This window comes from Anolis carolinensis, chromosome 5 (genome assembly GCF_035594765.1).
Source record: "Anolis carolinensis isolate JA03-04 chromosome 5, rAnoCar3.1.pri, whole genome shotgun sequence".
Taxonomy (NCBI): Eukaryota; Metazoa; Chordata; class Lepidosauria; order Squamata; family Dactyloidae; genus Anolis; species Anolis carolinensis.
Window position 1 is genome coordinate 82,757,941 of NC_085845.1, and position 26,137 is coordinate 82,784,077.

At 39.3% G+C, this 26,137-nt stretch overlaps 1 protein-coding gene across 1 annotated transcript in view; it reads left to right on the top strand.

Moving 5' to 3' along the window:
• Positions 1–26,137, top strand: part of muc19 (mucin 19, oligomeric) — a 113,987-nt gene that overhangs the window by 61,613 nt on the left and 26,237 nt on the right. Inside the window, exons 20-28 of the mRNA XM_062981696.1 lie at positions 669–721; positions 2,347–2,447; positions 4,548–4,699; positions 8,589–8,727; positions 9,997–10,101; positions 14,232–14,423; positions 18,345–18,584; positions 20,858–21,014; positions 24,638–24,763. Of these exons, the coding sequence (XP_062837766.1) occupies positions 669–721; positions 2,347–2,447; positions 4,548–4,699; positions 8,589–8,727; positions 9,997–10,101; positions 14,232–14,423; positions 18,345–18,584; positions 20,858–21,014; positions 24,638–24,763 (1,265 nt within the window). The remainder of the gene's footprint in view (positions 1–668; positions 722–2,346; positions 2,448–4,547; positions 4,700–8,588; positions 8,728–9,996; positions 10,102–14,231; positions 14,424–18,344; positions 18,585–20,857; positions 21,015–24,637; positions 24,764–26,137) is intronic.

The following is a 26,137-nucleotide window of genomic DNA, read 5'->3' on the forward strand; positions in this document are numbered from 1 at the left end:
GTTTTTTACATGTGACTGTAAAATCAGTATTCACCTGTCAGCTAGAATCTCACGAGAGCAGTAGTTTGACATTTCCGGGCTATGTCATTATGCAATATTGGGGGTGGAGGTGGGACTAACGAATGGATTGGCAGGAGCTAGTCTTCCATGGTATGAAGAGTCAAAGCGCAGTATTTTCAAATCGTAAGAATTGGGTGTGATGGTGTCAGTAGGCATCCAGTTTGAAGACAGTATGCATCCAGTCCTTTAAAAAAAACCAAAAAAAAAAAAAACGGGATGCATACTCATATAAACTGAGCATATCCCAATGTGACAAGGTCCCTATGTTTACACAAGGCAGTGTGGTGTTGGAGCATTGGATTATGACTCTGGAGATAACAGTTCAAATCCTACTTAGATATGGAAATCCAGCAGATGACCTTCAACTTCAGCCTCAAAGGAAAGCAAGGGCAAACCTCCTCTGAATAATTCTTGCAAAGAAAAACACATCTTAGGGTCACATCAGTCAGGAAAGATGTGAAATTAAGCAACACACACTGTTTGTGTTTTAAACCTTTGCATTGGGAGATTCTTATGTGATAAAGTGTTTCCAATCCGCATTTTAATACAATGTCATTATCTCCAAGGCAGGCTGCTTATATTTGGTTTTTTTTGTTTAAATTTCACAGTGTTTGTAGAAAAGGGCAGTTGTTTTGCTACAATTCCACAGACCTTAAGCCTGGTAAGTGTATCAAAGAATGGATTCAAATAGAAATATTTTTTTCAAACTGATGCAAAGTTTCTAAGTGGCATAGAAACCTCAGGCAGATGCTACCTCCTTCCCAATTCCAACCCAGAGTTTGAAAGATTATCCCTACTTCAGAAATTAAAAACAGGCTACAGTATTAAACTGATTTCAGTCTGTGGCCTGCTTGTTCTGGAAGTGACAACTATGGGTCCTTCCACACAGCCATATAACCCAGAATATCTAGGTAGATAATCCACAATATCGGCTTTGAACTGGATTATCTGAGTCCACACTGCCATATAATCCAGTTCAATGTGGATTTTATACAGCTGTGTGGAAGAAGCCTGCTTCTGGTGAAATGGGAAATTATGGTTAATCAGAGAGGTTCTGGTTTATCAAATATACTAACTTGAGGACCCGGCGGTGCCCGGGTTATTAGAAGAAAGTATTGTTTGTTTTGGGATGTTAGGTAATATCACTGAAGTTTGGTTCAGATCCATCGTTGTCTGGGTTCAGTGCTGTCTGGATAAGGGTGAACTACAATTCCTAGATTCCCAAAGCAACCCTGGGAGTTTTCTCAGTTGGCTATGTTGGGTCTGTGTGCCAAGTTTAGTCCAGATCTGTTGTCAGCTGGGTTCAGGGCTCTCTGGATAGGAGTGAACTACAACTCCCAGATCCAAGATCAATCACCCCCAAATCAGGCCCATATGCACAGTTGGCCGTGTTGGGTCTGTGTGCCAAGTTTGGTCCAGATCTGACATTAGCTGGATTCAGTGCTTTCTGGATGAAGGCAAACTATAACTCCCAAAATCAAGGTCCATTCCCACTAACCCCTGCAGTATGTTCAGTTAGTCATGGGGCTTCTCTGTGCCAAGTTTGGTCCCAGTCCAATGTTGGTGGGTATCACAGTATCAGTGAAGGTACTGCAAGTCCCATTATCTGACAAGTTTGGTCCAGATCCATCGTTGGTTGTGTTCACAGTGCTCTCTGGATGTAGGTCAAGTACAACTCTTGTAAATCATGGTGAATTCTTCCCAAACCGCTTGCTTAGTTGCTGATCAATTCCTCTGTTGACTGTTTGCCGTAGGAAAGGGTTAAGGTAGAGGCAGTGGCCAGGATCAGGAGCGATTTACAGTTTCTCAAGCAGCTTCTGACAATGAAAAAAAAGGGGGGGATCATGCAAATTAAGGAACCCTGGGATGTCAATTCTGGAGGAAAAACAGAATATCTAGGATGAAATTGTCCCCGCATGAAAACCTTCACTTGAGTGGGGGACAGAATAGTGTTTGTGGAGGACACTGGCAGGGTTTGGGTTACATGTTCATGGCACTCACTGTAACCTGTATATCAGTGGAGGGATGGTCATGGGTGTCTCCTGCTCAGTGGGAACTATAGCTGTTTGTGGAGGCGAGAGGCTGTCTCTGTAAGTGGACACCTCCACATGAACACACATTTTTACTGTAATTATGTGTATAGATTTCGAGAAGAAAAGGAGGGCCCCATGCATGGGCAAAATGCTATTCAAACTGGGTCACAGTGATAAAGGAATAGCTTATTTTCAATAAAGAAATGGAACACATATAGATGTATTTCATCCAGCTTTTCTTTTCTTTCTTCAGTAACCTGTAACGGTGGAGCTGAATTTATGACTTGTTCTGACCCAAAAGCAAAGAGAAGAATTGAGAAAACATGCACTAGTCTGAACATGCCTCACTTGTCTGTAAGTTGAAAGACAGAAAATGCTCTCAGGAGCTCATGTTGCTCCTACATTGGTAAGTTAAGCAGGGCTTAGTACGAAAAGTGAAAGGATGGGATGCTGCCTGGACCATTTTGCCTTCCTTTCTTGAAAATCCCAAGTAAAAAAAAAAAAAGGAAATGAGTGGAATAAAATAGGAGTCCTGACTTCAGAAACAAGGCATGTTCCCCCACAGTCAAAAGGTTTAAGACAGTGATTCTCAACCTGTGGTCCCCAGATGTTTTTGGCCTTCAACTCCCAGAAATCCTTACAGCTGGTATACTGGCTGGGATTTCTGGGAGTTGTAGGCCAAAAACATCTGGGGACCCCAGGTTGAGAACCTCTGGCTTAAGAGATCCAGTGTTGATAGACATGGCTGACAGGGTGCTGAAAAGCAAGTACAAGCTACTGCTAGTTACAATGCTTTGGTCAAGAGTACACAATCTAATGAAGCATATGTTTGGAATAGGATTTTAGCCGTGTGGTAAGACACATTGTCCACCTGGAAGGTCTCAAACCGAATTCTGGTATCTTTAGCCAAAGGGATCAGGTACTTGATATGAAAGACGTGGAATCCTTGGTATCCTGGAAATCCTGGAAAACTACTTAGGGAAAAAATGTTGGGCTTGAATCTAGGCCAAATCTTCTCAACAGCATTAGTTATAATTAAAAGATAGCATATTTATAATTTCAAGAAAGAAGTAAAAAAAGGCTCTCAGATAACAACAGCATTAAAGGAACGTTTTTTAAAACCTCACCATTACAACAGAATAATTGTGTGTTCTGTTTTATTTATCTCTCTATCTAGATATGTACAGTAGAGTCTCACTTATCCAACATAAATGGGCCGGCAGAATGTTGGATAAGTGAATATGTTGGATAATAAGGAGGCATTAAGGAAAAGCCTATTAAACATCAAATTAGGTTATGATTTTACAAATTAAGCACCAAAACATCATGTTATACAACAAATTTGACAGAAAAAGTAGTTCAATACGCAGTAATGCTATGTAGCAATTACTTATTTACGAATTTAGCACCAAAATATCACGATGTATTGAAAACATTGACTACAAAAATGTGTTGGATAATCCAGAATGTTGGATAAGTGAGTGTTGGATAAGTGAGACTCTACTGTATCTGAATATACATCATAAAACTCTGGTGAAACTTTAAACAGTTAATAAAGTTGAACAAATTAAGGCTGGATCTACACTGCCCCATATCCCAGGATCTGAAACTAGAGTATTTGCTTTGAACTGGATTTTATGAGTCTCCACTGCCAGATAATCTGGGATAAGAAGATAATCTAGGATCAGATCCTGGGATATACAGCAGAATAGAAGGGGCCTAACCTGGTGTCTTGGCCTGGCATAAAAATAATAGTAAGGTTGGCATGTGTACAACTTGAATGAGGGCATTTTGAGCACTACAGAGTGCTTTTGGGAGCCACTAGAACAGGAAAGGAAAAGTGTGACCGAAACAGCCACTCAAGATGTACATACACATCATCTTTCCATATACTTAATATAATTTTCCATTATGATTGTTCACATTCCTGGTTTCTTTGATATCATCTTGCTTGAAATTACTCATCAATGAAGACTAATCTTCATTGATAGTTTGATTAAAGTTGTGATTCTGGTTAGTATTCTGGTTCTTCCTGGTCTTCTTTTGACTTAATTTTCTATGGTTCAGTGACCCAAATTTCAAAAAAAAAAATACAATTTTATGATAATCACAGGAGCCTTATTATGAAGAAAACAAATTATATTGCATTATACATAATACTGATCTGATGAAAGTTTAGACTGAACTTGGATTTCATAACCATTACTAGGAAAAGAATCTACATCAGCTTATGTGCATTCAAACTACGTATGGTGAAAATGATCACATTCAAATTCAGACAATAAACAGCAAACACAACAAAAGTAAATAGGGTGATCCATATTGGAAATATATAACAAAGATGTAATGTACAAACCCAGCAATGCCAACCACATGATGAAGAATTAAGTTAATATGAAACGAAGAAGGAAAGGAGAATATGCCGTATTCTGAAAATATTTATTTTGTATACAGACAGACATGCCTTGCTCGCCCGGTTGCTATTGTCCTTTAGACATGGTTCGAGACAATGAAGGGAAGTGCATTCTACCAACCAGTTGTCCATGTTCTTATAGCGGTCGGAAATACGAACAAGGCAGCTTGATAAAAATTTCATGCAACACATGGTAAACCTAACTTTTTAAAATGTTTGAATTGTATTACTTCATATATGCTCAGATTGAGTAACTGAGAATATGCTTTCCATAATTAAATGCTGAACATATAATTCTGTCTTAACTTACATTTCAATATGTGCCATGCTAGTTTTCCTGTCAGTTGATGGCTGCCTCCTAAATACATGTGCTTATTTAATTTGATCTATTCCTCTCTTGTTTTCTCTTCTACAGATCTGTTATTCTACATTCCTTGTGTAGGTTAATTTTTTGCTTAAATGGCTTTGTTCTGCTATCCACTAACAGTCAAAGATTGTATATACTTCATAGGTGACTTTCTTTGCTAGCTACATACCTATTTTTGTTGCTGATGCTTCTGTTATTTAATAATAGAAAGTCTAATTGAAGTCTCGTACATATCCCTATCCATCCCCATCTGTCTAACTGAGATTGGGCATAATATAGTACTTTGAATTTTGGACTAGAATAGGCAGATAGATAGATGGGAGACCAGGGTTCAAATACATACTGTGCAACAGAAACCTATTGGGTGGCCTTGAATGAGTCTCAGTTTTGGAGGAAGGCAATAGCAAGATGAACACATTTTTGATAGGCTTGCCATAAGTTGGAAATTGCTTGTTGGCACACACCAGCAGTGATATATCTGACTCTCTACTGTTTATTTGCATATGACATTAGATTCATCCCCAACAGATAACAGAAGAGAAGCAGCTCTCCCACAAAACATGGGGGAAATATCTAGAGTAAATGTGCAGGGTGCATCCACACTAAATAATTACAGCTGTTTGTTACTGCTTTAACTATCATGGTTCCATTCTGTAGAATGCATTGGTTTGTCATTTAGAGAAGTAGTAAACTGCCAAAAAGTCTCTAGTGCTGAATTTTAGGGGAGTGAACTAGACATTTCTAAGCAGCTCAACAAACTACAAATGTCAGGATTCCATGAGATTAAACCGGGGCAATTAAAGTTCTCCCCAACTGTGCAATGTTGATATTGACAATGTGTGGGAGATCAATCGAGACATAATCACCTTCTCCCTCTCAATTGCTCCACTTCCGAAAACATGGCGATCTGTCCATTTTCATGGAATAATAAGCTGTCATTAATCTTGGCAGTTCAAAGCCTTTATTGATTATATACACCTGTTTACATAAAGAGAATCTAAAACACGTGTCTATTCTATAGCAGAACATAATGGCGACTGACTAGGCTCGCTATCAGTAACATTGTCTCCCCTCACATTCCAAAATAGGGATTTACTTCTTTCTACGCAAGCACAAAATGGAAGCCGCATTCCTTTTCACTCTAGGCAGTAAATCATTGCTCTATGCAATTAACTACTTCTGTACTGGATCGCTTATCGAGGCAAACACATACTTACATTGAAAGCAATGAGTTAAACATTTCACTATATTAACAATTCCTATGACAGATATGTAGCGTTTTTCCCTGAAAATATGACAGTGTCTTATATTAATTTTTGCTCCCAAAGATGTGCTAGGTCTTATTTTCAGGGGATGTCTTATTTTTCCATGAAGAGGAATTCACATTTATTGTTGAACAAAAAAAAAAACCTGAACATATATTATATACTATACAGTAGTTGTCATCACAAGCCAACATAACCAGATAAACTGTGAATCCTATCAAGATTTTCCTGTTGCTACCATTATTTCCATGTACATTTACCAATCCTGCATGCTCTGGTGTTCTGTTTGGAGTGAATACTTCCAAACAAAAACTTTGCTAGGTCTTACTATTTAGTAATTCAGCAAAACCTCTACTAGGTCTTATTTTCTGAGGATGTCTTATTTTCGGGGAAACAGGGTAGGCAGATATGTGCTCTCACAAACAAAGCAAGTTGGGCCAAAATTTCCAATGCATATAATGCACTAATGTGTTCAACTTGAAGCCCATCAAGATAAAGGCACTCTACAATCAATATGATGTTTGGCATGCTCGCACAAAACATGGGGGGTATCCACTTTTGTTGTTATAGCTGTGCCACTGGAATCATTAACAAGTGGAGCAAGCAGTGTGGACATTGTACAATTATTGTAAAATGGAACAGTGCAATACGCTGGCCTTGCACATTGACAGCACAATGTTAGGCAAGCAATAACCTCCCGTTGATAATCCAGAATGAAGGGAAATAGAAAGGCGTGGATGTTCTGCCCCTGCTGGAAAAACGTCCCCACTTTTTATTGTGCCCCACTATGGGATGGCAGCCCCATTTCACCCATTGTGGTGCCTCATTGTTCATCACCACAATTCTTTCACACATTTGAGTAATTTTTCCAGTGATGTAGCTCCATCATGATAAAGGATCTCATCACATTGAGGACCTCAAGCTGGGGAAAAGTGGGGGCATTTGTGGGGCAGTGGGGCAAATTCAGTAGGTGGCGGGGGAAACTGTCACCCCACACCCTGAATCGCCCTTCCCCATCCCACAAAGGAAACCATCGTTGCCCAGCTCCCCCTGCCCCCCACATATACACATGCTTTCCCCAATTTACCTAAGGAGAACATGGAAAGCCTCCCGTGTTCTCATGGCTCCATCCTAGGATGCTTCCAGGACAGAACACTGCTGGAAGCAGCCCTGTGTTATGCGATAGACTCCAGCAAGCTCCGTCCTGGTTTCATCCAGATCTCGTGTGATGAGGTCCTATTTCACACATTGCAGTTTGTAAGGCAGGAGTTCAGGCACTATGTAAAGCAGTAAGTGACCAGATTCTACACCAGTTTTTCTCAACCTGGGGTCCTCAGATGTTTTTGGCCTTCACCTCCCAGAAATTCGAACAGCTGGTAAACTGGCTGGGATTTCTGGGAGTTGTAGGCCAAAAACATCTGGGGACCCCAGTTTGAGAACCACTGCTGTAGATGATTACATAGGAAATTCTGGAACCAGTTTGAAGCTGGGATGGTGATTACACAAACTACAGAGTACGATTGTGCATTAAGGGCTTTATTGTTTTGTTTTTATATTGTTCTGTTCGGGCTTGGCCCCATGTAAGCCTCCCCGAGTCCCTTCGGGGAGATGGGGCGGGGTATAAGAATAAAATTATTATTATTATTATTATTATGACACAGCAAACAAGATAGATATGCTGGATTTCATATCACAAAATCACAAGTCGAACACTTCCCAAGTGTCTAGGACTGTGTGTCTAGGACTGTCTGCACACATCATCCGAAAATAATAATAATAGTAATAATAATAATAATAATAATAATAATAATAATAATAATAATAATTATTATTATTATTATTATTATTATTATTATTATTATTATTATTATTATTATTATTATTCTGTGTGCTTTTGCAGGAATTTGTTATCTGGCCATCACATCAGTTTGAACCCAGCTTCGAACGTTATTAAATGCATAGTGTAGATGGGTCCAAATAGTGCTTTTTAGAGTTTTCTTTAAATCAAGACCATATCTTATGTTAATAAACAGTGCAATGATCAGCATGTGTGTGGATTGACCAGTCTTACCTTAAAAGGTATCCAGTAGAGTCTCACTTATTCAACATAAATGGGACGGCAGAATGTTGGCTAGGCGAAAATGTTGGATAATAAGGAGGGATTACGGAAAAGCCTATTAAATGTCAAATTACATTACGATTTTACAAATTAAGCAACAAAACATGTTTTACAACAAGTCTGCCAGTTGTTTGGGAGTGTGGCTGCACTTGTGTTGTTGGGCATGATGGCCCGCTGCATGTTGCTGTCTAGAGAAACAGCTGTGGATCTGGGTGGGAGGCAGACTGCATTGGATAATACAGAATGTTAGATAAGCGAAGGTTGGATAAGCGAGATTCTACTGTACTTGATTTTGAGATTGTTGTAAACAAACTATCCTTCTTTATCTCAGCACGTGTGTACAAGGAACTTGGGAGTGTGAGACAGGTAAATGCCAAAGTTCTTGCCATATCTATGGGGATGGTCAGATCCAAACATTTGATGGAAAGTGGTACAGTTACGATGGACTCTGCCAGTATGTGCTTGCTGAGGTAAGCAAATTTATCTTTCTCCTTCACGCCTAGTATTCATAAATTGTTGCTTAACCAACTCAGAGTTGCAGTACAATTAAAGAAAGTGAAACAACGGCTATTTGAAGGGTAAGATATTTGATTCTAAATATTTATTTATTTTATTTATTTACAGTATTTATATTCCGCCCTTCTCACCCCGAAGGGGACTCAGGGCGGATTACAATGAACACATATATGGAAAACATTCAATGCCAACAGACAAACAACATTCAGTTTTAGACAGACACAGAGGCATTTTAACATCTTTCCAGCTTCACGATTCTGGCCACGGGGGGAACTCTTGCTTCACCGTCCATTGGTGGCTGTTCTTCCTCATTCTTTTCCTCGTGTTTTGCTGGCAGTTTTATGGTGTTGTAGATTAGTCAAATTAGCCTCCCACATAAAGCGTACCTAAATTTTCCCTACTTGACAGATGCAACTGTCTTTCGGGGCTGCATAGGTCAACAGCAAGCCGGGGCTATTTTTTTTTTAATGGTCGGAGGCTTAACCCGACCCGGGCTTCGAACTCATGACCTCTCGGTCAGTAGTGATTTATAGCAGCTGGTTACTAGCCAGCTACGCCACAGCCCGGCCCCTAGATTTCTTTGGCCATTGATTTTCTAGAAATTAGAAATGTGTAGCACACGGTGCAGGATCAGCCGCACTATAAAGGCACTGTAGTGTTTGACCTGAATCTTATAGGTTAGTCCCAACTAGAAAAGATCTATTAAATAAATAGGCACGGCCCTTTGACTGAATAGGTCTTGTTGGGGCTAACACACGAATGCAGGACCTGTGTATTGTAAATGTACGAGATGTGAAAAAAAATTCCAGGGAATCTGTGGTCTAATGAAAGCTGCTATATTAAAATAAAATTTAAATCTGCATTCATTCTAAGACTTATTTTGCCGTGCTTCTTTGTGCAAAAACTACACCCCCTTCCACACAGCTGAATAAAATCCCACATTATCTGCTTTGGAATGGAATATATGGCAGTGTGGACTCAGATAATCCAATTCAAAGCAGATATTGTGGGGTTTTCTGTCTTGATATTCTGGGTTATGTGACTGTTTGAAAGGGCCCTAAAGGAGTCGTGTTTGGGGGCAGTTTGAACAATTTCCTGTTTGACCTGTTTCATCAGTTGGAATCAGTAGATGTCATGATACATAGTATGTGGTGATACCTCTTTGCTATTGATTGTGGGCTAAGCGTGTGTGTTTCAAAAGTGTCCCGATGCATAATTTGTAGGACTTCTGTGGTAAAGAAGATGGGTCTTTCAGAGTCCTAACAGAAAGTGTCCCATGCTGTGAAGATGGAATTACATGCTCAAGAAAAATCACTGTGGTTGTAGAGGTAGGATTCCTCTTTCATGTGTCGCGCCTTTTAAATATATATATAACTAGCTGTGCCCGGCCATGCGTTGCTGTGGCAAAGTGGTGGTGGTATTGGTTAAAAATTGTTGTGTAATTTTTATTTGACGTTATTTGCATTTTTTTAATTAATTTTATTGTAAGTTATATTTTTATTTATTATATTTTATTATTTTCTTGTATTACTTTTAGTTATTTTCTGTTATTATAGTATTTTATTGTATTAATTTTTTAGTGTTTATTATTATTATTTTTTGGGTTGCTAGGAGACCAAGTTGGAGGAGCTTAGCCTTCTAACTGGCAGCAATTGGATAAAAGCAATTACTCCTCTCTCTCTAATTAGGACTTTATTTTTCTTTTCTTTTTGTTGTATCAACCTAGAGGCGTGGATGATGGGTTGTGTTGTCAAATTTCGAGGTTGGGGGGCCTGTAGTTTTGTTGTTTTGTGGGTCGCCGTGATGCCATCACTCTTTTATATATATAGATTTTATTGAAATATTTCCAGAGGGGGTAATAAATTTAAAAAGGGGCTAAATGGGAAAGAAAGGGTCAGTGAAAGGAGCACGGATAAGAGAAGAGGAAAAGATAAAAATGTCGCTCCTCTATTTCCAGTGTCTTTTATGCACCCAGAAAAAAATGTCATTCTCACAAAGGAGAAAAGTGTCAGCAAGCCTGGGAAAATCTCAAAGTTTGAAGAATAACAGACATATACAGTAGAGTCTCACTTATCCAACACTCGCTTATCCAACATTCTGGATTATCCAACGCATTTTTGTAGTCAATGTTTTCAATACATTGTGATATTTTGGTGCTAAATTCGTAAATACAGTAATTACTACATAGCATTACTGTGTATTGAACTACTTTATCTGTCAAATTTGTTGTCTAACATGATGTTTTGGTGCTTAATTTGTAAAATCATAACCTAATTTGAAGTTTAATAGGCTTTTCCTTAATCCCTCCTTATTATTCAACATATTCGCTTATCCAACATTCTGCCGGCCCGTTTATGTTGGATAAGTGAGACTCTACTGTATATAGAAGGAAAAATCTCCCTCCATGGTCTCAAAATCCTAATTGATTATTGTGGGGAGAAAAAGAAAATTTTGTATAAGATGAATAGGAACAAATTTTTGGTAATACAAGAGCAAGAAGAATGTTGTTCTAACTTAGCGATTTAAAATTTAAGTATGGGTTCATATATATTTTAAATAATGTGGCTAATGTGGTTAAACCCCTCATATAAGAGATATTGGATAGAAAAGCAGAAAGGCTGTGTAGCAGGGGAAAATAAGGAGATATATATATATATATATATATATATACACACACACACACACACACACACACACACACACACACACATACACACACACAGTAGAGTCTCACTTATCCAACATAAACGGGCTGGTAGAACGTTGGATAAGCGAATATGTTGGATAATAAGGAGAGATTAAGAAAAAGCCTATTAAACATCAAAATAGGTTATGATTTTACAAATAAGCACCAAAACATCATGTTATACAACAAATTTGACAGAAAAAGTTGTTCATTGCACATTAATGCTATGTAGTAATCACTGTATTTACGAATTTAGCACCAAAATATCACAATATATTGAAAACATTGACTACAAAAATGCGTTGGATAATCCAGAACATTGAATAAGTGAGTGTTGGATAAGTGAGACTCTACTGTATACACACACACACACACACACACATACATACAGTAGAGTCTCACTTATCCAACCTTCGCTTATCCAACATTCCGTATTATCCAACGCAATCTGCCTTTTAGTAGTCAGTGTTTTATAGTAAATGTGGCGATGTTTTGGTGCTAAATTCGTAAGTACAGTAATTGCTACATAACATTACCTTGTATTAAACTGCTTTTTCTGTCAATTTGTTGTAAAACTTGACATTTTGGTGCTTAATTTGTAAAATCATAATGTAATTTTATGTTTAATAGGCTTTTTCTTAATCCCTCCTTATTATCCAACATTTTCGCTTATCCAATGTTCTGCCGGCCTGTTTATATTGGATAAGTGAGACTCTACTGTATATATATCTGAGTGTGTGTGTGTGTGTATAATTACTAACAATAAAAGAATAATAATAATAATAATAATACATCACACATACATCACACAGTCCTAGACACTTGGGAAGTGTTTCACTTGTGATTTTGTGATACAAAATCCAGCATATCTACCTTGTTTGCTGTGTCAGAATAAAATAATAATAATAATAATAATAATAATAATAATAATAATAATAATAATCTTTATTCTTATACCCCGCCTCCATCTCCCCGAAGGGACTCAGGTGGCTTACATGGGGTGACAGCCCAAGCAAATACAATAAGAAACATAAAACACAACAATTAACAAAAACCACGCTCGAATGAGAATGAACATCAACATAAATATAGACAAAACGTTGGTAAAAAGCATATTAAAATACAACAGTAGAATCATAAAAACGAACTGGGCAAAAGTGCGCTAAGTGAGTTTTGTAAACATGAGGTAGTTGATAAAGTGCTACAACATGAATAAATTCTAACTTTCCTCCTCATTTCCCTACTATACAGTGTGGAAACGTTTGGCAATATAAGATCAAGAAGAATATTATTTTAACTTGGTGACTTAACATTTGAGTACAAATTCTTTTTCTTTTTTTTAGATAATGTAGTTAATGTGGTTAAACCCTTCATATAAGAACTACTGGATAATAGAAAGGTTGTGCAATGGAAAAAAGAGGGGATGAATGTTAAAGATATACAGTAGATTAAGTATAAATAACATAAGTACAGTAGAGTCTCACTTATCCATAATTCGCTTATCCAACATTCGCTTATCCAACATTCTGGATTATCCAACGCATTTTTGTAGTCAATGTTTTCAACACATCATGATATTTTGGTGCTAAATTTGTAAATACAGTAATTACTACGTAGCATTACTGCATATTGAACTACTTTTTCTGTCAAATTTGTTGTATAACATGATGTTTTGGTGCTTAATTTGTAAAATCATAACCTAATTTGATGTTTAATAGGCTTCTCCTTAATCTCTCCATATTATCCAACATATTCGCTTATCCAACGTTCTGCTGGCCCATTTATGTTGGATAAGTGAGACTCTACTGTATGTACAATACTAACCTATTAACAAATAGACTTAAGTAATAAGTAATAGATTTCTAAGAACAGTTTGGCAATACAAAGAAACAACCTAACAGAACAACCAAGAAGAATTTTCAAGAATAAAAGGAAGAGGATAATCAACTGGAAACAAAGGTCCATCATCAGACAATACACTCATTAGGTGTAAAGGACAATAAGAGCTTTATTTTAGACAGACAAAACATTGACTCTCCAAAAATTTTAACAATGAATTTTAGGGTAATAGAGATCAAAAACTAGATGTAATACAAGATAATGTTTTTACTTGCTCTCCTTTCCACCCTCCTTTCTCTTGGTGATATTAGACATTTGTCAAAATCTATTAAACTAATCTATTAGATTACTAAAAATGACATGAATAATCCTAACTCCCCTCATTTCCCTGCTATACATTGTGGAAAAAATAAATATTAATAAAAATAAAGAAATACCTGCTCTTTTTTAAAAAAAGAAGAAGTCATGGCTGGAAGAAGTCATGGCTGATGGACTGGACCACTGAACAGAAGTATCTAATACTATATCTTTTTTGCACATCATTCCATTTTTTCTTATTTACTATCTTAGATACCTGATGTTACCCAGGTTAGGTATTTTGTAATGTGATTTATTAGAAATAGTCATTGTTTGGTTTTGGAGGATATGAATGGTCACATTAGAAATACACATGGCTCTCTGTATGTGGGTGGACTACAACTCCCACCATTCTGTCAATTTCCCTCAAATCTGCCAATATTTTTTGTATTCAATTCTGATGGGAATGACTTTCAAGTCTGGTTGAAATCCATCATCACTGGGGTTCACACATCTTTTTGGACATTGGAGCCTTGCTGGAAAATAGATAGAGAGATGTTTTGACTTTTATACAAAGAGATTTGAATGCATGTTTCTTTATAAAATCCATTTTTCCTTTTACAAATATAATTTCAGGATGGCACCCTTGTTCTAGAAGATGGAAAATTCATGTTTACTAAAGATGCTGGAAGTACTAAATGTACAGACAAGGAGCCCTACACTGTCCACACTGTTGGGCTGTACTTGATCATCAGATTCATCGGTGGAATAACTTTGATTTGGGACAAAAACACAAGAGTTTCTATTGTCATGGATTCCGACTGGAATGTAAGAGCATTGTGAACAGATATGTGTGTGTATGTGTGTGTTAAATGTCATTTCACACCATGTTCTATGAAACATCATATGTGGTGGACTTGTAAGAGATCAAAACCCTTCTGGAAAGAAATCCAAGAAGCATATCAAAAAATCCTGAAACAAACAATTCCACTACAATCAGATTTTTTTCTTTTGGGGTTAACAAACAGTGAGTGGGACTTAAACAAAGACAAACTATTTACATATTTGACAAGGGCAGCGAGAATGGGAGACAACCCATAATCCTGGTGAAAAACAAATGGTGAGAGAAAATAATAGACATTATGTGTATGGATAGATTAACTTTCCTGATTTCTAGATTATAAGGCAAATTCATAAAGACAATGGATTGGATGCTACTAAAGGAATGGATGAAGGAATGGAGACAGCCATTGGATTACCAACATCATTATAATTCTATTTTGAATTTTACTAGGTCCCTCTTATCTGGGTATTTTAATCTAATGATTATGTCTTTATATTGCTGCTACAGTCCCTCCACCTATGAAGTTGACTGAATTGTATTGGTGGTTGTTTGATATTATTACTGTTGTATTAACTTTTGTTTTATTACCCTATTGCGTTTTAACCTGTGTATATTGTGCTAATGTATCTGTGTTGTTACTTTTGTAACATTGTGAGCCGGGGAGATGGTGGTGGGGTATAAATAAAGTATTATTATTATTATTATTATTATTATTATTATTATTATAAAAGAAAATAACATTAAGATGCTAATTGAATAAAAGGAAAAGACAAGGGTAAACCACCACTGCATGATAAAGGGAAGGGGGTGTCTATAGTTCAGTAAAAGTCTATATAGAACCATTAACAACGTAAGACCACTATAAAGATTAGAAGCAACAATCCCCCAATTTCCTACCCCCTTTCTCCCCTCCCCACCTTTTCGTATCCTTTTCATACGGCCCCTTGGGCTCTTTTCTCAGGCCCTCCTCTCTCACACCATCCTATCCTTCCTTCCTTCTCTCTTTCCTTCCTCCTTTCCTCCCTCCTTTCCTTCCTTACCTCTTTCTTCCTCCCCTTCCACCCTTTCATCCTTCCTTCCTCCTCACTTTCCTCCCTCCCTCCCTCCCTCCCTCCCTTCCTCCTTCCTTCCATTCCCTTCCTTCCATCCATCCTTCTTTTCCTCCCTCCCTTCCTTCTCTTTTTCCTTCTTCCTTTCCTCCTCAGGGCACAAGGGAGCAGTGGCTATTTGTAGCAGGGAAAGAGATTCGACTGAAAAGATTAGGAAGAACTTCCTGAGAGTAAGAGCTGTTGGAGAGTGGCATAGGCTACCTGGGAGTGTGGTGGAGTCTGAAGGCTTTTCTGCAGGGAGTGCTTTGATTGTGCCTTCCTGCATGGCAGGGGGTTAGACTGAATTTCCATTGAGGGTCTCTTCCAGGTCTAAAATTCTAGGATTATATATCAGGAGTAAGCAATAGGGGGTCTAATGGATACGCCTTTTCTCTCCCATCTACCATCTCATCCTGACGAAGGCTCATTCTTTTGGGATCCAAATGTTTCCCATCTTTCCTTCACTTTCTGCCTCCAAAATAGAAGAAGAAAGGGGGAAGTCATAGGGAGGAGGGAGCAAGCTTATTTTCTGCTGCCCTGCAGACTAGGACACGGAACAATGGCTTCAAACTACAGGAAAGGAGATTCCACCTGAACATCAGGAAGAACTTCCTCACAGCGAGGGCTGTTCGGCAGTGGAACTCTCTCCCCCGGGCTGTGGTGGAGGCTCCTTCTTTGGAGGCTTTTAAGCTGGATGGCCATCTGTCGGGGGTGGTTTGCATGCAATTTCCTGCTTCTTAGCGGGTGGTTGGACTGGATGGCCCATGAGGTCTCTTCCAACTCTACTATTCTATGGTTCTATGATTCTATGGGGAAGGGCAGGGAGGGGACTTGAGGAGAACCCCCACCTCCTGGTCCGCCTACCCAGCTCCGGTCCACCATGCAGCCCCCAAGTTAGAAAGTTTGCCCATACCTTCAGTAGATCCTAAATAAGTGCTGGGCTTTGGGTCAAGGACCTTATGAGGATACTAAAATCCATGAATGATCAAATCCAGTTATTTACAATAATGTAATAAATATCGTATTTACTCAAATGTAATGGGCCATTGAATGTAATGGGCCATGGATTTGCCAAAGAAGCAAGAAGAAGCAGAAATACCAAGCAGAGACGAGAGTTTGCTAAACTCGACTTGACAGAGGGGGCCTCTGCTTCTACTTGGTCTCTCACTTGAGTGGCTAAGGAGAACCGGGTTTGGAAAAGGATGGGGTGAGGCTTCTTCTTGGCCTCTCAGCTAAGAGGTGAAGGAGAAGGGGGCTTGGGGAGGGAAGGGGCATGGCTTCCCAAGTGGCCTCATTGGGAAGCCACCGCTCTTCCATCAGGCCGAGACTCGCAAGTTGACTAGCCTCAGTCTGATGGAGGGACAGAGGCAGCTGTAGACGCACGATTCTACTGCACCATCAAATGTAATGTGCATCTCTATCTTGGCCAAGCAATTCAGCAATATATTCAAGTAAATATGGTAATCTCCTTATATAACATGGAATAATCAAGGTTTCCGTTTTAGAATTTTAAAAGTAATATTTTTGAATCATGTGGATTGGGGGGCAGAGTACAGTGTTCCCTCACTTATCACTGGGATTAGGTTCCAGGACCACCTGCAATAAGTGAAAATCTGCAAAGTAGGGACGCTATATTTATTTTAATATTTATACATTATTTTAGAGTTATACATTATTTTAAGTCTTTATCAACCAATCATGTGTTGATAAATTACCTCCTTCTCTCGTTGCTGCTTGGTCTCCTTTTCTTTCCCTTTGGCTTCTCCTTCCTCCCTTCCTTATGGTGTAAATTGTATTTTTTATTATTTATAATAGTCTTTTAGAGCGAAAAGTGAACCGCAAAGTAGTGAGGGAACACTGTACTCTAATAAATACTACTTCATTTCTCTAATAGTCGCATCATAGTTTCTGCCGAAAGCCAGCATGTCTCTTGACAAGGCTGAGTGATTTATTTTTAGGGGAAGCTGGGTAAGTGATCCAATATATTATCTCTGTTACTTCCCTGCTCTAGAGAATGTCCTGGGCTGGACCCTTGAAGGGGAAGGCTGGTCTAGTTGTTGTTGGATTTATGGTAGGTGGTTCAGGAGATCTGTTACTCACAATTTTTGTCATCTGTGGATGGAATGCAGGAGTCAATTCTCATCTGTTTTTACGTTTTGGATGATTTGTGAGTCTGTTTCATTGCTGGGGCTGGGCTGGGTTTTTTTTTCTTCCCCCTGGGTGGCATTTTGAATGGTGGTTCTTGGGCCATCTGGTTTGAGCTGCTCTCCATTTGGAAAATTAATTCAGGAGCTGCTAGTTGGTTGCTATCTTGGTCCCTCTTATATCGTTCATATTATCATCACCATGATCATCACCCCATCAAAAGTAATCTAAGCAAGTAGACCGAGCTCTTGTCTTTTTTCCAATTGTGGACCAGAAGGGAGAGCTCCAATTTCTGGTTCACAAAGTCCTGTCCCTAAGAAACAGACCATCGGCCCCAGCTACATTGTGAGTCAATTCATGTTACCATTGCACTATACCAAAATGATGCTCTTTCTCCTGTGACCACATGTATGCACACCTGTTAAGTGATGAACACTGGGTTGTGAATGGATGGCTGTTGTGTGCTTTCACATCATTCCTGAATTATGGAAAGATTTGTTCAGAGGGCATTTTCCTTTGCCTTAGAGAGTGTGACCTGCCCAAGGTCAACCAGTGGTCCAAACCACGACACCACACCAGCCTTCTCTGGATGGGCCCATAATGACAAAAGTTACTATAGAAATAGAACAAGCTTGAGTGCCATCTCACAACATCATTCTCTTTTCATTATAGAAACAAACATGTGGCCTTTGTGGAAATCATAATGGAAAGATTCTGGATGAATTTACTACTAGAGGAGGTTCACTGGCAGCTGGGACGGTGGAGTTTGGCAACAGCTGGAAAACAAGCCCCATGTGTTCTGACACAGTTTCTGAGATTTTTCCATGTGATGCGAACGCATACTGCAAACAATGGGCTGTCAGGAAATGTGAAATTATCATGGAGCAACATTTCAGGATGTGCCACAACAAGGTAAGCCTTTCAGGATGTATGTGATGGGAAATGGGTCGTGGCCTTAGCAATATGTATCTGAGAGTGGTGATGGGAACCAATTAAATTAATTTGATTGCATTCTGAATTAAATTTAGTGTTTGTTAATCATAAGAGGCAATTTAATTCAACTTTTAAAACTAAAATGATTGACCAAAGTTTGGGTTTCATCCCATCTATATATATAAAAGGGTTATGAAATTTTGGCCTAGGACAAAACAACAAAACTACACATCCCAGAAACACTAAACTTTGCAGCACAATCCCTCATCCATGCCTCTACGTTCATACAACAAAAAGAAAAGAAAAATAAAGTCCTAATTACAGGGAGAGGAATAATTGTTTTTATCCAATTGCTGCCAGTTAGAAGGCTAAGCTCTGCCTACTTGGTCTCCTAGCAACCCGCTCAGCCCAGGGGACAGGCAGAGTTAGGCCTCATTTAGGCCTCTTCCACACTGCCTATAAAATACAGATTATCTGATTTTAACTGGATTATATGGCAGTGTAGTCTCAAGCCCCTTCCACACAGCTATATAACCCATTTATAATGGACTTAATGTCAGGAGAAAACCTTTACCCTTTACCTTAACTACCACCAATTCCTCAAGACTTTATTTCCCATACCACCATACTTCGCCACAGCAACGCGTGGTCGGGCAAAGCTAGTAATTTATATGTGTATAGCTTATTTAAATTATTCTTATTGTTTTTAAACTTTTAACTTGTTTTGGCATTATTTGTAAGCTACCTTGCCATCATTTTGATATAGAGCAGACAGTGACCTGAATTTCATATTATTTAAGTTAATGAATGCTCAAGTGCAAATTGCCTTTGACTTCCTTTGAAATAAATCCTACAGCACCTAGTACTCTTTGACATTCTCCCATCCAAATACTAATGAGGGCTGATTCCGCTGAATTACCATGACTGTTTCAAATACCCTCTTTCAACATAAATACAACTGAATTTGATTTCTGAGTAATAAGTATTGGGGGTTAATTCTTTCCCACCAAGATATATGCCATCTTCTGTAATTCCACAACAATTTTTGCAAACCAGAAGAAAGACAGGAACTAAATAAGGATGGAAGACCATGCAAGCGCTTTGAGACTCCTTCCACACTGCAAGATAATCCAGATTATCAAAGCAGAAAATCCACATTATCTGATTTGCACAGGATTATCTTAGTCTATACTACCATATAATCCAGTTAAAAGCAGATAATGTGGATTTTATGCAGCTGTGAAGAAGGGGCCTGAAACTCTGCCTAGGGACTAGAATGGTTCCCTCCATTTAATTTCAGGCTTTTAAAGAAAAAAAGCAAATAAACAAAAAAGAATGGACACAGAGTGTTCTATGATTTTTGCTTTTTTTAGACAGTTCATTTATTTTCATAAAATTTATTTTTAATTTAATTATTTCAATCATTGTAATATTTAATTCTAGTTTAATAGTTATATTTTGTAGGTTTTTAAATGGTATAATTTATACAATAGTGAGTTGCTTTGGGTCTCCATCCTGAGAGAATAGCAGAGTAGAAATAATAATAACAATCATCATCATCATCATCATTGTAAGACTACTGTGGCTTGTAAGGCTGCATATGCTAAAGACTTGGCTATGCACGCAAGCGTTTAACAAATAAGCTTTTACTGCTTCAACATGGTCTGGATTAAAGATTATGAACAAGGTTTTTGGATGAATTGAACTATGCACTTTACATGTTTTAAATTTTGTATATTGCTCCATGTTGTTTTTAAATGCTTAATGTAAATTGTTCTTAACTGTTTTATGTTTTATTGTATTATTGCTTTTATTGGCATTGAATTTTTGCCAGTCTTGTAAGCCACCTTGAGTCTCTTCAGGTGAGAAAGGTAGGATAGAAAAGATGTAAATAAATAAAATAAATAAATAAATATGTGAATGCCTACGGTAGTTCATGCATAGCTTTAATCAAATGATGACAGCCACTGTCCCAAGTCTCAAAGATGCTCCATAGTAAGGGAAGGCAGCTTGGAATACCTTTGAAACTTACTGAGAGAAAGAAGTTAGTAGCATCAACTTTTGTAGACTTCAGTCTGTTTCATCAGATGCACCATAAATAGATTCAAGTCTACAAAAGTATATACAATACTAACAACTTCTTTCTCTCAGATAATGTCAAAAATGCTACCAGATTCCTGATCCAGACTAACACTGCTACACCTTCGAATGCTCCTCGGTAGTAATTGTTCATCCAATATATATTTTTTGAGGTTGACCCCACTCCATATCACAAGGCTTGCATTGAGGAAGCTTGTGTGTGCACCATGGAAGGAAAATATCATGGGTTCTGTACCGCTGTGTCAATGTATGCAGAGGCATGTGCAGCAGTTGGCATCTGTATATCTTGGCGTACTCCAGAACTTTGCCGTAAGTGAAATATTTCTTTTTGTGTTCCTTTGAGTAGTTTCCAATACCATAGTAGTTTCCAATACCACTCTGTTTTCCAGAGTGTTGGCCCTTTCTGGGGAAACGTGAAAACTAAAACTATTAATAATTAGTCTTCATTTAGCAATCCCACAAGGATGGTAAAAACATTAAAAACATCCGGAAGTCCCCTGGGCAACATCCTTGCAGACAGCCAATTCTCTTACACCAGAAAGCAACTTGCAGTTTCTCAATTTGCTCCTGATATGGAAAAAAAAAACATTAGCAAAGTAGCAAAGAGTGGACCTACTCATGGGGAGGGTATTTACCATTGCTTTCCATTGAGAGAATGTGACTTGCCCAAAATCACCCAGTGGGTTTTCACTTCTAAATAGGGATTCAAACCCTGGGTTCCAGATTCCTAGTGCAACATTCAAATCACTGCGCCATGCAGCTTCTCTGGAAATATACTGTGAAGTTATTATTAATTAAAATAAACTGAACAGACAGAGAGCCTTGTGTTGATCTGAGACAAGCCTAATCTGTCATGCTCCATAATGTAGGAAACATTCCACTCTAATGTGAAGTCTGTATGTAATGTGTTAAAATAACAAGGACATTCAGCTGTAAAATTCTGTTTAAAAACATGTACATGTTCTACTATTATATGCACAATAGCAGAAGATCTTAATTCTGCATTTAGAATGTGTAACTATTTTGATCATTGATATACAGGCAGTCCCCAAGTGACAAACAAGGTTCTGTAGTTTTGTTTTTAAGTTGAATATATATGTAAGTTGGAACAGGAATATTTTTGAAGTGTAGCCCCAGCTCTCTCTCTCCCCCTCTCCCCGCCTTCTCTCTCTCTCTCTCTCTCTCTCTCTCTCTCTCTCTCTCTCTCTCTCTCTCTCTATATATATATATATATATATATATATATATATATATATATACACACGCGCGCATGCACTCACACACACACATATATCTCCCCTATTTACCCGAGTCGAATGCACTATCAAATCTAATGCACACCTCAGTTTTCAAAATCCTGAAATCAAAACAAGGATTTGCTGATGAATGTAATGCCTTCTTTAGGGGGCTGGGCTGGGCTTAGCACAGCAGGCTAAACTGCTGTGCTGCAGAAAAATCTTGCTGATCAAAAGGTTGCCAATTCGAGTCAGGGTGAGCTCCTGCCATTAGCCCCAGCTCATCTGCCCACCTAGCAGGTCAAAAGCGGAAATGTGAGCTTTTAGTGGGAAGGTAATAAAGGCGCCCTTAAGGACATTGATCGGAGGAAAGTTCTTCGGCATGGAAGATGGAGTGACAGCACGCCCACCCACCCCCCATGGCCGGAGTCAAGTACAACCTCCAAGATGCCAGAAATAAGTTGGAGAAAACTGCCTTTACCTGTGTTTATGTTGTCTGTCCTTATTGATTGTACAACCGGTGTTGTTTGCCATATGTGTGTTCTCTAAGCCGCTCTGAGTGCCCTTCAGGGTGAGAAGGGTGGGGTATAAATACTGCAAATAAATAAATAAATAAACAAATAATTACATTTTTTTTAAAAACTAAAGTGTTAGGACATCAAGGCTTCCAGCAATAGAAAAACAAACCTTGGGTGCATCTTTGTTGTAGAATGAATACACTTAAATTGCCTTGGTTCAATGCTATGGAGTGATGAGGTCTGTAGCTTTACAAGGCCTTGAGCCTCCTCTGCCACCAAACTACAAATCTCAGCATTGCATAGCATTGAGCCATGGCAATTAAATTCGAGATGATGTCCCTCAAATAGGATCTCCCGATGCTCTTGTAGCAATTGCCCCTTTGGCTTTGGCGCAGCACTAAGATTACCCTATGACGTGAATCTAATGCAGACCTTAATTTTGGTAAAGTCGTTTAACCAAAAAAGGTGAACATTAGATTCAAGTAAATACTCTCTCTGTGTATGTATAGGGAAGGATTAACACCCCAGTGGTGTTGTGGTCTGGTTCAGAAGATTTCACCTTGCTTTCTGTCCCTGTGAGAATTGGTTTGCTGTGGAAATATGGATTGGTGTTTTATCTTCAGTAGAGACACCTTTTCCCCATGATAACTCTTCCAGGAGTGAAGTTCCCTTCTGAGGCATAGATTTCTCTCACTTATTTGTTTATTTACTTCATTTCTATACCGCCTTTCTCCACCCCAGAGGGGACTCAAGGCGGCTTACAAAAAGGGGCGGTTCACCCATAAGGCAATCTAGGCAGTTGCCTGGAGCACCACGAGTTGGGGGCGCAGTTGAGGCACCTCAGCAGGCAGCAGGACTGATTGGTAAACTGGCAGCCGCCCGCTTGCGCCATGCAGGCACTTGGCTCCGCCCCTTATTCTTCGAAGGAGACAGGGTGGAGCCAAGCGTCCTCATGGCTCAAGCAGCGGCGCGTGCGCCCGCCACTCTCCAGCTGCTTCACCCGGTGGGGGGCTGCCGGTTAAAGCAGCTAGAGAGGGCACACGCCGCCGCTTGCGCCATGCGGCTGCTTGGCTCGGCCCCGTATCCTTCGAGGATACTGGGTGGGGCCAGGTGACCACATGGCGCATGCGCAGTGGTCGGAGAGGGCGCCACACCCATCTCGCCTCTCCGACCACTGCGTGTGCACCATGTAGCTGCTTGCCCCCGCCCCATATCCTTGAAGGATACAGGGCGGAGCCAAACGCCCGCATGCATGCACACCCAGGCACGCACCCCCGCCGCCTCTTGGCTTTGGTCTGGGCCCGCTCACCTTCAGGGCCTGTGGCCGCCTCCGGGCCTGCCACAGTGGGTTTTATATATCTGGAAAGTCCAGGGTGGGAGAAAGAATTTTTGTCTGCATGAGGCTAGTGTGAATGTTGCAATTGGCTAGCTTGATAAGCATTTAATGGCCTTGCAGATTCAAAGCCTGGCTACTGCCTCCTTGGGAGCACCCTTGGTTGGAAGTTGTTAGCTGGCCCTGATTGTTTCCTGTCTGGATTTCAGAGTGTTGTTCTTTATTTAGGCTTTTCCTTAAGTCCTCATTATCCAACATTTTCACTTATCCAACGCTTTTATTTTTCAGTGATTAGTTTGGGGGGGGGGGCAAAATTCTGTTCGCCTACACTTGAAAATTACCTTGGGCCAGCCCTGCTTACAAACATTAAAATCTATCTCAACAAATACCAACAATCTAAACATGAGCAATTAAAACACACATCAATCAATTAAACAGATTTAAACCAAATAAAATGCCAAGTCATGATCTCATGACCAAATCGTTCCCCAAAATCCATAGCCCATTATTCAAGCTGTTAAAGTCTCATTCCATAGTTTCCAAACGGCTACGAGAAAAACCAGGTTTTAAGTTTTTTTTCTGAAAACCAGGAGGGATGGGGCCTGCCTGATGTCACCAGGGCGGGAGTTCCACTTCCTGTTGTGTCACCCCCATTCTTAACTATAAGTTGTTGTAAGTCAGATGTTTGTAACTTGGGGACTGTCTGTACAAGTATCAAGAACCAATCTATTGACCTATATAATAATCATATTTGTGAACAATCTTGTGATGGAAAACACTGATCAAAGACTTTAACAATAATGGTGATGCATAATCTTAGTGATCTGGCAAACATTTATATTTTAGCTGTCTTCTGTGACTACTATAATGCACCTGGGGAATGCAGCTGGCATTACAAGCCCTGTGGAAGTATGGCGACCAAAACCTGTAAGCAAAATGCAGGTGAATGGGATCTTCCCTCTGTTTTGGAAGGTAAGGCACACGGCTCTTCTAAGTCCCAAATGGTTGTTCTTCTAATGTTCCGATAGCAGCTTTGTTCACCTGGGTATGGTGAAGTGGGATTCCTTGAGTTGTGTATACCAGGAAAATAATCCAACTGCAATCCACAGTAGTCTGCCCCAGAGCTTCCCTGGATCACCCACGGTTAGGACCATACGTTCTTGTAATATATCACATTGGCATTATATTAATGGTTACTAGAGGTGCACAGGACTAAAAAAACCCTGCTTTGTTTGTCTTAACAAAATTTGTACAACTCCCATTTTAATTTGAAAGTGTTTTGAAAAAACGGTAAGGGGTCCATGCTGGATCTATTAGGGAGTTTTGAAAATTTAGTTAGTTTTTCATTTACCTATTTTCTCAAACTATGCACTGGATGTTTTGTTCATTTGTATGGGGGTAGGGGAGGCACTGAGCTGTCTTCATAACGCGGGTTAAAAGTACACATTTAATGCATCTCTTACGACTTTTGACCCTTTTACGATTTTTTGCACATCCCTAATGGTTACACATTTCCCTTGCGCAAATTCATATTGGGACCATCCCTCCCCCCCCCCCCCCCACTTCCTCTGGCTGTCATTCACTCCCCAACCGAGCACAGCTATGAATGAGACCAATGGTTGATGGGATATGATCTTTTTTTTAAGAGTCACCAAAACAAAACTGTTTTGGTAGAGAAGGCAGCAAAACTGCCTTCTGTACCAAACACCTTTCTAGGAGAGCTCCACGTGAAAAGTTGCTTTCTCTGAGGGGAATATAAGGTGCCCAAGTCATGAGATCAATGGTGGAGGAGCAGCCCAACCAAAGTGACCTTCCATTTTCATTCCTTGCCATGCCTTCAAAAAAGCATCAGTATGAAACTGGTTTGCTGTGAGTTTTTCGAGCTGTACAACCATGTTTTGGTTGCATTCTCCTCTGACGTTTCGCCTGCATCTGTGTCAAGCATCCTCAGAGGCTTATTCAGAGGTCTGTTGGAAATGAGGCAAGTGGAGTGTATATATATCTGTGAAATGTCCAGGTGGGAGAAAGGATTCTTGACTGTTTGAAGCAAGTGTGAATGTTGGAGCAAGTCTACCTATACCATGCAGCTGTGGACAAGTCTACATAGGGACCACCGAACGCAGCATTGCCCAAACACGAATCAAAGAACATGAAAGGCACTGCAGACATATAATCCATTTATATCAGTATGCATTCCATATTTTTAGTACTAAATGCATATTGTATTGAGATGGGATGCATACCCTCCTCATTACAAATGATTATTATGATTCTTGTGATTTTAATATACTGCGCTTTGATTTGTCATACCATGGAAGGCTGGCTCCTCCCAATCCATTCAAAACA